We start from the raw sequence: 12,644 nt of genomic DNA on the forward strand, positions 1-12,644 counted from the left end.
ACTTTGAGGAGCTGGCATGGCCAGGCTTCGCTTGCTCGTTAAACAATAGATAACCGCATGTTCATTTCCCACTTGTCAAGCCTCATCCAGGTCTAGTCACGAACTGAACACCAGTGCGTCCCAGGAGGCAACAATTACCAAGGGCGAGCATCCGGGGGATCTGCCTTTCCCCTCCATCAGGATAGTCCCAGGAAACGAGGATAAACCCCCAATAGGCAGGCATCAAGGCGAATCTCAGGGGCATTGCTTGTTTTGACTGCACATGGCTAAGCAAAGAGAACAAACCCCAAATCCCCCCTGTGCTTTGGGAGCCAGGTTTGCGGTGGGAATTCTGTAGTTCAGATGACTTCAAGCCTGGGCATTGTGATTCTTTACCAGTTTCTCTGGCAATGGGGCAGTTTTGTGCTCACAGCTGTGATGGCCGAGTGGTTAAGGTATTGGAGTTGAACTCTAATAGGGTTCCAATGTGCAGGTTGGAATCCTGCTCACTGTGAGGCCTGGGTTTTAGCCAGTGTCTCACCCGGGCAATACCTCTGTACAACCTCCTGAGACACTCTCAATTCTCTCCTCACCCCCAAGTAAATCTTGGTCTGCTCCTTTCAGAGAGATCCCTGGGACACCACCTCACACTGTGTCCCTGAGGTGTCAGGCAAACTCTCAGCGCCTGAAGCCTTTGCCACTCACCTAGTGCCCCATAAATCAGCCATAGCCCTGGTTCTGCTCCTCTCTCTAGCGTGTGAAAGGAGCCAAGTCGGCAACTCCATGGGAGCTCTGGGGCTGCAGAACCAACAGAGAAAAAACAGGTGCTCAGCGCCCACTGGCAGCCAGCTCCTCCCTCCCAATACAGGCCTTGCTGACATGCTCCTCCTCTTCCCCTTCAGCACCTCCCACTTGCCAGTGATCATGTTCAGTGGGGTGCTGGAGGGGAAGCAGCAGGAAGGGGCAAAGGTGGGAGAGGGAGAGAAATGGTGCCAGTAGGGAAGAGATGGGACAGGGATGGGGGCTTGGGGAAAGGGGTGGAGTGGGGGCAGGGCCTGAAGAGGAAAGGGAGGATTTGTCCCAGACCCCAGATCCCTCTAGGGCTGGCCTTGAAGGGAAGCCCTGACTATCACAGTGACAATAAAACTGACCAGCATTGCAGGGGAGACATAGGGAGATCCGCACTCACCAGGTCTCTTCTCTCTCCCAAAGTGAGCCAGACACTGCTCTCTCCTGGCTCTCACTCTAGCAGCTGGATGCCAAGAAGCCATTTCCCCAGAGGAAGTGCATTGAGTGCCCCTGTGGTGCTTGAGGGGCGGGGGCTGGCGCTGCTGCTGCCTGTGGGGCTGGCAGGGGGCCTGATGTCTGCACAGACTCTCACCTGCTGAGCCGGAGGGGGCACTTGGGACCTTACCAGACTGGCTCAGTGAAGACAGGGGGTTGACAGAGCAACACAGATGCTCTCCAGAGCACGGAGCAGCATCTGCCCATGCAGCCAGGCAATGAGCATTTTCCACAGCCTGTAGCCGAGGGGGAGGTGGCAGCTGCTGTTCCAGCTCCTCGGTAACAGGCCCTGTCAGCCAACAGACACTTCTTACTCACCACAGCTAATGGCATCAGGTTCCTCTGGTGGGAGCGTGGAGCAGCTGTTCATTTTCCTGTTCCCACTCCTCTATAGTGTGAAATTCGCGGAGGGGAGGCAGAAGCCCCCCTTCCCTCCATAAATGACACCCAGTAGGGGAAGCCAGGACAACAGGGTGGGGCGGCAAGTGGTGGCCAGACTCTCACCACCAGGGTCTACTCTGGCTCAGGGTCCAGCTCAACTTCCTCTCCGCGCCACTGGTCCCCAGTCCCTTTCCACCACCAGGTCAATCTGGGCACTAGGGTAGGAACAGAGTGAGGAACCAAGTCAAGCTGAGCAAAGCAGGCAAAAGCAAGTCTTGTCTTCATGGGCTGCTCACAATGACTTCCTTTTTGTGTGCAACCACTGCAAAAACATCTGGATAGAGAAGCAACAGGCCAAAGTAATCCCATACAGCTGCTGAAGTACCCCAGTTGGGTGAGTATTAGACTGAAGAACTAAAGGTTCTTGGTTCGATTGCAGGCTCTTTTATCCTCTTTGTGCAGAGGCAGCTTGTTCTTTGGAAGCACAGTGGTGCCTGCACGCAAGGTTGGCCTGGGACAAAGTGATCTTGGGGTCCCCTTCCATTAAAAAAAAGTTGCAATAGTGTATTCCCATGGGGATCCTGCAGAGCCTGAGGCAAATTGCCCCACTTGCCTCCCCTCTGGGTGCCCCTGAAGGTGAATCTCTGATTTTGGCCTCTGCAGTAGGAAAACATAGAATGGGCTTCTGTCCCTAGTTGGCCCACCTGACCTTTAAGATGAGAGCTGTCTTTCCAAGCATGGCAGGAAGAGAGCAAGGCAGGGTGACCCTCAGGAATGGTGCCAGAGGGCTGCTGGGCAGTGACAGACAGAGACAGGGGATGAAAACTCCTCTGCACAGCTGAGCAAGGGCAGTACCAGGGAAGGGGCATCTGTGAAAATGGCCCAGGAGGAGATGCTTGATGTGCAGTGCCTCGGAGCAGCTGGACTTGGACATGGTGGGTGTTCAGGAAATACACATTAACAACTCTAGGGTAGCTCAATAGGCAAAGGGCGATTGGAGGAAGGGCCTTCTGGCCAGGGAAGAATGATGGGACTGGAGTCTTGTTTTTCACATTCGTGGTGCGAGTACAGAAGGTGGTGGAGCTCCGACCAGGGAGGGCATTACTGGTGGACTTTGTGCTCTGTGGCACTGGTTACTGCTATATTAGTGTGTATGGTCCCCAGTTAAGGCATGAGAGGGAAGATCAACGGAAGGAATTGTCTCCCTTCCTCTGGACTGCATGCTGTTGGTAGTCGGGGGGGATTTTAATTGTGTCAGCCGGCCTAAGGACTGCTGGCCCCGTTTTCCCAACTGTCAGAGGAAACATTTTTACAATGAGCACTACCTGGCACAGGTCTGTAGTGAGGTCAGCTTAGAGGAGCTCACTCCAGCCTATGGGATAGCTATGGATAGCTACTCACAGTGCAACACTCCGGAAATCTACGCTAGCCTCAGTACAGTGTAAATCCTGGATTTACAGGATTTACTGGGCTGGGGGAGATGTAAGCAGGGTGAGAATGAACTCTACCCTGACATCGGTTGGTGATGTGTGTGTAAAGGCCTTTTGTTGCTGATGTGCATGGTTACACCCACCCCGCATTTGCATGATGGAGGTGCTTGTCCAAATGGTCATTCAGCTGCTGTGGGATCCCCGTCTCTTTGTATTAGGACAGGGGTAATAAGTGTAGTTATCCTTGTGATTAAATCAAGGACAGTAGAACGGTACTTAGCAGTTCATGATTTCAGGACTCACTTGAACCTACATAATCTCATTAGGCAAGGGACATGGGTTCAACCCTTGTGATTTAAGAGATGGAATGAATATTTGCATTTAATAGTATGGGTCTCTTTTTAAGTCTTTAAATATGGATTTTATGGTTTCTTCCATAGCTGGTTAAAAATAGAGCTTATTGATAATTTTATCACAAATACTGTTCAATATACAAGACTTGGATTCATTAATACTTAAGGTAAATTTTATAATGCGGTTAAAGTGGTGGGCTCTGGTCTCACTTACCACTGAAAGCTGTAAACAAGTTCATAGTTAAGAAATGCTCTTTCCACTCAAACTGCAAGGAAGTTTTGCACATTGGACTCAGGGACTCAGCTGGGAGGCATGATTTTTGCAGCACATGCACCATCTCTGCAACCTCACTCCATAACACCACACATCAGAACAGCCTTTCACCTCTCAGGACCCAAATAGACTGTGAAAGAGATCAAATGCATAAGCTTAAGGCAAGTGACTTCAGCACTAACAACGATTCTAAGAGATTCAAAAAATGCCTCTGTCTTTACACATCAAGGACAGCAGCAAGAATCAGCAAGAACAAGCACAGATGCACAAAACCAAACAAACATCCATTCCTTCCTCCTCCTCACAACAGTTTGGCATTTGGAACCATACCCCTTAATGGTGAGTAGTTTCCAGGCGAGGGTGAAGCTTTCAGGCCTCAAATGCCAGTACAGTTACTCTGTTCCTTGATCCAAATAAACAAGAATATACACTGGATTACTCCTGCCCAATAACAAAGAGACTGGGATCCCACAGCAACTGAAATGATTGTTTGACAAGCACTTCCATCATGCAATCTGGGTGGGTGTAACCATGCAGATGACAGGGAGAGTTCATTCTGACCCTGCTTAAACTAGACTGTGGCAAAGATTAAAAAAACAATGAACGGTTAAAATTCACCAAACACAGGTCAATCCATCCTCATCCTCGTATCCGCTCCTTATACTCTACACCTGAAAGTAGCCCTCACATGGACAACATACCCTCCTAACTCAGTGTCTGTACGTTAACCTTTTACCCCCAGTCGGAGCTATGCAGATTATGTATTCCTTACGCCACTTGATCTTAAACCGAACTTCACGTCTCCTGGGTAATCTGTATGTTGTTCCCTGATCACCAGAAACTTCTACACCTAAACGCTGTACATACATGTTTTTTTTCTTTGAGCGTCATCTTAGTAAAATGTTGACATTTGTTTGAGTTCCTGGCTCCTGTTCCTTTGCAAGGCTGTGCGTTTGCTCGGGGTTTAGTCTCCTAATACAGCGAGGGGGCCAATGAGCTAGATGCACTTGCCTGCTGCAGACAGGAATCCAAGGCTGAACCTCGTCCCCACAAGCTGAAGAGTTTACTGAAAAGAGGTTTAAGAAGTGCTCCCGTCTCTGGCACTCAGCTACCAGCTCCCAATGGGGTCCAAACCTCAAATAGATCCCTTTTACCCTATAGAAGCTGTAAAACCCTGTGACCAGGGCAGCGTCTAGCAGCCTGTGCATCGCCTACCAGTGTGAGCTTGTAAGGCACTAATCAAGATAGTGGCAGCTGGTGGAAGAGAGGGGGGGAAGAGCCAGCAGAGTGGTGCAGCAGCAGTAGCATACAGGTCCAGAGGTCAATGGATTGAAACCATACTCTGCTACATGTGTGCTTGTTTCTTTTCCCTCTGGCCTTCCAGCAAGGCAGTGACCAGCAGAGCACCAAGAGCTAGGCCATGAGGCAAGAGGTGGCTGAGCGGCAGCCTGCCAGGGAGCTCCCTGGCACCTCTGGCTGCCTGGGCTGAAGGCAAGAGGCAGGCCTGGGCATGACAACGGCCTCCTGTCCTGGAATGAGGCTGCAGGTGCTTCTGGTCCGCTTTTCCCACCCACACTGGCAGGCAGCTGCTGCTGCGGGAGAAACAAGGGAGGCTTTCAGGGCACTAGCAGCACTGTGTGCGTGGCTATCAGGGAAAGAGCCAAGGCTCCCACTCAACCTGCCATTGACTCACATGGCTCTGCGCACCATCAGCTGGGGCGGGCCAGGCTACAGACAGGCTTGGGCAGCATGACCATGCTTTCCTGACAAGCATGAGGCAGGCAAGGGCTTTGCACAGCATACAGGGAAGTGGGAAGGAGGCATCTTTAAGCTGGGTATCTCGTCCGCTTCTCCTTGCCGCTTGGGTGGAGGCAGGAGGGAGCGAAACATTCCTGGCTGAAGGTTTTGTGCTTGGCCTTGAGGATTAAGCCTGAGCCTCCAGCACGGCTGCCGGGACATGGGCTTTTGCAGCGCAGCCCTCACACTCTTGTAGGCAGCAGGTGAACCCACTGTGTCCAAGAGGGAGCCTTCAAGGTGGCAAGAGGGGAAATCATGACTCCAGCAGACCTTGAGGAGCCCAGGAGGAGACTTCAGTGGCATCCCTGGGGAAGCATAAACCCCTCCTTCGATTAACAGCTGAACTCACTGATCCATGATACCATGGAGACACCTACAGCAGCTGGTTGCCAGGGCCACTGCCCAGCACCCTGCACGCGCTTCCTGCCAGTGCCAGAGCTCGCAAGGTGCTAGCCTGGAGCCAGGGCGCTAGGCGCTGCTGAAGAAAAGCCAGCAGAGTGAACAGTGGAAGCGTCCTGTGCCCATAACACAGAAGATCGATCAATCAAGACCCCTTTCTTCGAGCACCGGGCCTCTTTTTACACTGGGCCCAAGCGGGAGTGGCTGCACAGCGCCAAGAGTCTAACTCTGAGGCAGGAGGTATCTGGTGCCCGCAGCCTGCTGGGGAGTCTAGAAGCTTTAAGTGACAGAGACTCCTAAATGCCCTTAGTACAAGGGTTTGGGATCACAGAGGCCAGTAAGGGGGTCACTATGTCTGCCTTATAACCCTGGTGTCAGTCACTGTGCAGCTTTGATCTAGAGCTCCAGTCCAACGACCAACCAGCAGCCCACAGCCTCCCCCTTGGTCTGCCCCATCTGGTTACTCCTTACAGGCTGACCATGCCCCCGTTCCAACCCCAGATTTGCCCCCTAATCATCCTACTGGCACTCAGAGCCACAGACGTGAAGGTGCTGAAGGAGGGAGGGTGACCTCTAGGGTGGGGTTCTTCTCTAAAGATGACTGGCTGAAAGTGATGCTCAGCTCTGTCAGCAACCTGCCAGTTGTCTCACTGCCAGGGATGCAGACATTTCTGTAAGGACATAAAGGGCTATTTGGTGTTGAAGCAAATGCAGGAATGTGATTTATGAGAGGGAATTTCTGTCTCTTCAGCCATTGTATATGTGGGCCCCAGTGGCCTAATGGATAAGGCATTGGCTTCCGAAGCCAGAGTTGTTGGTTCAAGTCCCATCTGGGGTGAAAATCTACTTTTCCTGTATCTGCCAGGAAAACTTGGCCTTATTAACAAGGAAGCTGGGAGATTTTGAGCACAAAGTTCTGATCTTGAGAACAATCACCAAGGATATTAGAAGGCTCAGTCTGGTGACCTAATGGATGCAATCACACCCCCCCATCCCAGGGCAGTCCATCTGAAACCAGGAGCCATGGAGCAACATTCCCCTTGTCCTGACAGGTGGGCAGTGCAGATGATGGTGGAGGGCAAGGGAGAGGAGGTTGCACTGTGCTGCCTGGGCTGTATCGGCACCAAGGATAAATGGAGGGGTCATGCAGCCTCTGCCTGACACTCCACTGTGCTACATTTACTCCAGGAACAAGTCAATCCTGCACCAAGGGTGGTGAATTCCCATGTGAGCACACAGTGCCCTGTCCACCACACATGCTGCACACATCAACTGCACACAGGACACAGCTGGTTTGTTTCCAGGTTGCTTTTATTTCCAAAGGTACTGAAGTGTGATCTCTCTTCTTTTTCCATGGGCAGAAATGCAATGGAGGAGAATCTCACATCCCTTAGCTGCCAGGTAAGAGTGGCAGGAAGAAAACGCACTGCAATGAAATTTAAAAAACATTCATAAATAGTTTAACAATGAGAAGTAATTAAATAAAAAAAATCCAACAGACACACATGCTGGTGGCTTGTTCCAACCCCAGAGAGCGAGGGGCAGGGAGTGTGTGAAAGGCAGGTGGTTAAGTCTGAGGGAGCATATTCATATTTCATACAAGTTAAACAAATTATAGCAGACAGCTACAAAATACTCCATTTGGTAACATCAATACAGAATATCTAAATCTACAAGCGATACAGACATACACAGCTAAGACCGGCTGTCTACTTCATACCAGAGCCAGAGTTCCCACTGCCAAATAGCTGGAAGTCCCTTCACAGTCACTAATAAACAAAACAACATTGTACAGCACCAAGGACAGCCCTGCTGGGCCATTAGGAAGGCCTGCAGTAAACTCAGCAAATCAATCTAGGATTCTGTGCTTCTACTTAGTAGTTACTAAGTGTGATATATGAAAGGAGGGGGTGGGTAGCTCCATTTTTTGGACACCCAGCCAGCCAGTAGCTATAAAATCCCTCTGAGGCCTGGTCTACACTATGACTTTAGGTTGAATTTAGCAGTGTTACTTCGATTTAACCCTGGACCCATTCACACGACTAAGACCTTTTTTTCAACTTAAAGGGCTCTTTAAATTGATTTCTTTACTCCACCTCCAATGAGAGGATTAGCACTGAACTTGGCCTTGCCGGGTCGAATTTAGAGTAGTGTGGATGCAATTTGACGGTATTGACCTCCGGCAGCTATCCCAGAGTGCTCTCTTGTGACTGCTCTGGACAGCCCTCTCAACTCAGATGCACTGGCCAGGTAGACAGGAAAAGGCCTGCAAACTTTTGAATTTCATTTCCTGTTTGGCCAGCATGGCGAGCTGATCAGCACAGGTAACCATGCAGAGCTCATCAGCATGATGTGCACATTGCCCAGTCCATACTTTGTGAGAAGTCTATGACCATGTCTCTGTCCTCATCACTCTCATCACCGCACTGCTGTTGCCTCCTTGCCTGGTTTTGCTTTTGCAGCTTTTGGTTCTGCGCTGAAAAAGGGCACGAAACAATTGTCTGCCATTGCTCTGATGGAGGGAGGGGCAACTGATGGCATGGCTTACAGGGAATTAAAATCAACAAAAGGAGTGGCTTTGCATCAAGGAGAAACACAAACAACTGTTACACAGAATGGTCTACTCAAGGATGGAACTCAAACCCCTGGGTTTAGCAGGCCATTGATTTCACAGAACAAATGAGATGAATTTCTTGTTTTGACCCATCTAGCTTTTACATCTTAAGTTGGTAGCAAATAGTGCAGTACAACTGCCAGCCATCGTCATCTCCTGGCTGCCTGGCAGAAGACGGTGCAGTATGACTGCGAGCCATCACCATCTCCTAGGTGCTTGGCAGAAGATGGGAATGACCTGGCTGAGTCGCTCTCATGTTTGCCCAGGTGCCCCAAACGACCTCACCGAGATTGACTAAAAGAGCACCTAAGTGTATGACAACTATAGCTACCAATCATAATGCACCTTCTGCTGCCAAAAAAAAAAATGAGTTACTGCTGTGTAGCAATGCAGTCCCACATCTGCCAGAACCCAGGAGACGTATGGTGACAGTGAGCTGAGCGGGCTTCATGCTTGCTCTGGTATGGTGTCTGCTCAGGTAACCCAGGAAAAAAGGTGTGAAATGATTGTCCGCCGCTACTGTCATGGAGGGGGGGCAGGGTCTGAAGACATGTACCCAGAATCACCCGCAACACTGTTTTAGCCCCATCAGGCATTGGGATCTCAAACCAGAATCCCAATGGGCGGCAGAGACTGCAGGAACTGTGGGATAGCTACCCACAGCTACTCAAATTGCAACGCTCTGGAAGTCAATGCTTGCCTCGGTACTGTGGAGGCAGTCCACCGAATTATGGCATTTGGAGCACTTTGTGTTGGGACACACACAATCGACTGCATAAAAACAATTTCTAAAAAAACAACTTCTATAAATTTGACCTAATTTCATAGTATAGATATACCCAAGACACTTGATCACAGCCAAAACAATTTCTAAAAAACTCTATTAATGCTATGATACTTACACTTTGGCCTGGTTTACACTGGAGGGGGGGGGTCAATGTAAGACACAACTTCAGCTACAGGAATAGTTGCTAAGTTGATATATCTTATTTTGACTTACTCCTGTCCTCACAGCACAGATTGACAGCTGGGCTCCCCATCCACTCCACTTCCATTCTTACCTGGTAAAGTTCCAGAGTGAACAGGAGCACATTTGGGGATTGATTATTACATCCAGACAAGACACAATAAATCAAAGCCCAAAGATCAATTATTACCCACCAATCCCATGGGTAGTTTGAATATACCAGGGATCCACAACCTTTCAGAAGGCATTGCCAAATTTCATTTATTCACTCTAATTTCAAGTTCCATGCAAATAATACATTTTAATGTTTTTAGAAGTCTCTTTCTATAAGTCTTTAATATAAAGCTAAACTATTGTTGTATGTAAAGTAAATAAGGCCTTTAAAATGTTTTAAAAGCTTCATTTAAAAAAATTAAAATGCAACCAGGACAGCAGTGTGAGTGCTATGAAAATCAGCTCTTATACTATTGCCATTGCCATAGATTCATAGATTCATACTGATCCAACCTAAAGACCTCGGAGAGAAGTCATGCTGACAGCCCCTACCACTCATGCAGGACCAAATACTGTCTAGACCATCCCTGGATAACATTATCTAAACCTACGGCTTAATATCTCCAGAGATTGGAGATTCCACAAGCCTCCCTAGGCCAATTTTCAGTGGCCAACCAACCTGACAGTTAGGAACTTTTCCTAATGTCCAGGCCTACAATCTCCCTTTGATGCAGTTTAAGCCATTGCTTCTTGTTCTACATAGAGCTAAGCGATGAACAAGTTTTTCTCCCTCCTTCCTATGACACCCTTTAGACTACTGAAAACTGCTTATATGTCCCCTTCTCAGTCTTCTCTTTTTCCAAAACTAAATAAATTCCCAATTTTTTCAGCCTTCCTTCGTTAGTCTGTTCTTCAAGATCTTTAATCATTCTTGTGCTCTTCTTCTTGGCAACCTTCTCAATTTCTCCACATCTTCTGTAATGTGGTGCCCAGAACTGGAACACACAGTACTCCAGTTGAGGTCCCTAACCAGCACAGAGGTAGAGCAGAAAGAATGATCCCTCGTGCTGCTGTTACCCATAACTGTTAATGCATCCAGAATCACGTTTGCGTTTTTTATGCAACAGATCAGCAACTAGACTCATATTTAAGCTCTGGTGGTCCACTATGACCCCAAGATCTTCTTTTCTGCCGCTACTCCTCCTGACAGTCTTTCCATTCTGTATGGTGTGAAACTGATTGTTCCCTTTCCTAATGGCAGCACTTTGCTTTGGCTTATTGAACTTCATCCTCCTGTTTTACCTCAGCCCCATTTCTCCAATTGTTCAGCTCATTGTGTAATTTTGACCCTAATCTCCAAAAGCAGTGCAATCCCTCCCAGTTTGATCTCGCCAAATTTAATAGCGTCACTTCTATGCCAACATCTAGTCCATTGATATGAAGATATTGAACAAACCAGTCCAAAACAGACCCCTGCGGAACCCCATTTGTTTTAAATCCACCTTTCCAAGCAGATTCGTGGAGCCGTTAATAATACTCTCTGAGATAGGTTATCCAGCCAGCTTATGCACCACCTACTGATGTAGCCCATCCTAAATTGTATGTTGCCTATTTATCGATAAGGATATCATGCGAGACCGTATCAAATGCACTTACTAATCTAGTATACCACATCCACCGCTTCTTCCCTTATCACAAGAGTTCAGTTATCCTTATCAAAGAGAGCCTATCAGATTGGTTTAACACGATTTGTTCTCTACAAATCCATGTGGCATTCCCTATCACTTACCCCTTCCATAGGTTTGCAGATTGATTTCTTATTACTTGCTCCATTATCTCCCTGACAGAAGTTAAAACTAACTGGGTCTGTAGTTTCTGTTGGTTTTTGATTTCCCATTTTTAAGATGGCATGTATTTGCCCTTTTCAGTCTTCTGGAAATCTTCCCGTTCTCCATGACTTTCCAAAGAATAATAGCTAGAGGCTCAGATACCTCTCTATTAACTCCTTGAGTTACTTCTATGATGCATATTCTAGCCCTGGTGACTTGCAGCATCTAACTTTCTAGTTGATTGTAATTTGCCTTTTTTTATTGCTTTATTTTTCTAAACTACCCCCTTCCCATAAGCATTCACTGTGTTAGACATTCTTCAGACTCTCAGTGAAGGACCGAAACAAGAAGTCATGAAGCATCTTCTGCCATTTCCATTATCCTGTTTACTGTTTCTCCCTCCTCACTGAGCAGTTGTACCCAGTCCTGGTCTTTCCTCTTGCTTTAATGTATTGATAAAAATTTCTTGTTTCCCTTCTATCCATATGCTATTGAGCTCATTGTGGCGCTTTGGCGCTTCTAATCGTTGCCTCTGCATTCCCTGGGTTTTTTAATTTAGCCTATAATTCACCCTTTGTATCTGCCTAGTTCCATTTTTTATGATGACTCCTTTTTATTTTGTAGTGTCATGCAAGATCTCTGGTTAAGCAAGGTGATCTGCTGGTGTGCCAACATTTCTGTCTTTCTACCACCGAATAACTTGCTTGTTGGCAATAGAGGGCCGCGTTGAAAAAACTGCTCAACTCTCCTCAGCTGTTTTTTCGGCCTCAGTTTGATTCTCAAGGGACCTTACCTATTCAGCTCTCTGAGCTTACCAAAATCCACCCTTCCTGAATCATGTCTCTATTTTGCTGTACTCCCTGTCTGCCCTTCCTTAGAATTTGCAAACTCATGATTTCATGATCACTTTCTCACCCAAAGCTTCCTTCCCTACACTTCAAATTCACAATGAGTTCCTCCTATTTGGTTAAATAATCAAGTCTTAGAACAGATTTCCCCCTAGTAGTTCTCAAACCTTCTGAAATAAGAAGTTGTCTACAATGCAGTCAGGAAATTATTGGACAGTCTGTGGCCCACTAGGTTGTTATTTTTCCCAACATATATCTGGATAGTTGAAGTCCCCCATCCACCACAATCTGGGCTGGATGACTTTGTAGTTTGTAAAGCTCAGTCCCTCTTATCCACTGGTTAGGTGACTTGTAGTAGACTCCTGCATACATCACCCTTGTTTTTTTACCCCTTTTATCTAACCCAGAGACGTCTCAAAACTTCTCCGTCTCTATTCCATCTCACACTCAGTTCAAGTGTGCACATTTTTAATATCATTTAAGGCAACACCTCCT

At 47.8% G+C, this 12,644-nt stretch overlaps 1 protein-coding gene and 1 non-coding gene across 4 annotated transcripts in view; one reads left to right on the forward strand and one right to left on the reverse strand.

Annotated features, from left to right (window-relative positions):
• Positions 1-6,663: 6,663 nt before the first annotated feature.
• TRNAR-CCG (transfer RNA arginine (anticodon CCG)) lies at positions 6,664-6,735 on the forward strand. The gene has a single exon. It is a non-coding gene; the product is annotated as a tRNA-Arg (tRNA).
• Positions 6,736-8,131: 1,396 nt separating this feature from the next.
• LOC116818651 (zinc finger protein 485-like) overlaps positions 8,132-12,644 on the reverse strand; it is a 33,248-nt gene continuing 28,735 nt past the window's right edge. For all 3 annotated transcript variants that reach the window (XM_075065012.1, XM_075065010.1, XM_075065011.1), the window contains one exon: positions 8,132-8,373. In XM_075065012.1, the coding sequence (XP_074921113.1) occupies positions 8,240-8,373 (134 nt within the window). In that variant the 3' untranslated portion in view covers positions 8,132-8,239. The remainder of the gene's footprint in view (positions 8,374-12,644) is intronic.

Source organism: Chelonoidis abingdonii, chromosome 4 (genome assembly GCF_003597395.2).
Source record: "Chelonoidis abingdonii isolate Lonesome George chromosome 4, CheloAbing_2.0, whole genome shotgun sequence".
Classification (NCBI taxonomy): Eukaryota; Metazoa; Chordata; order Testudines; family Testudinidae; genus Chelonoidis; species Chelonoidis abingdonii.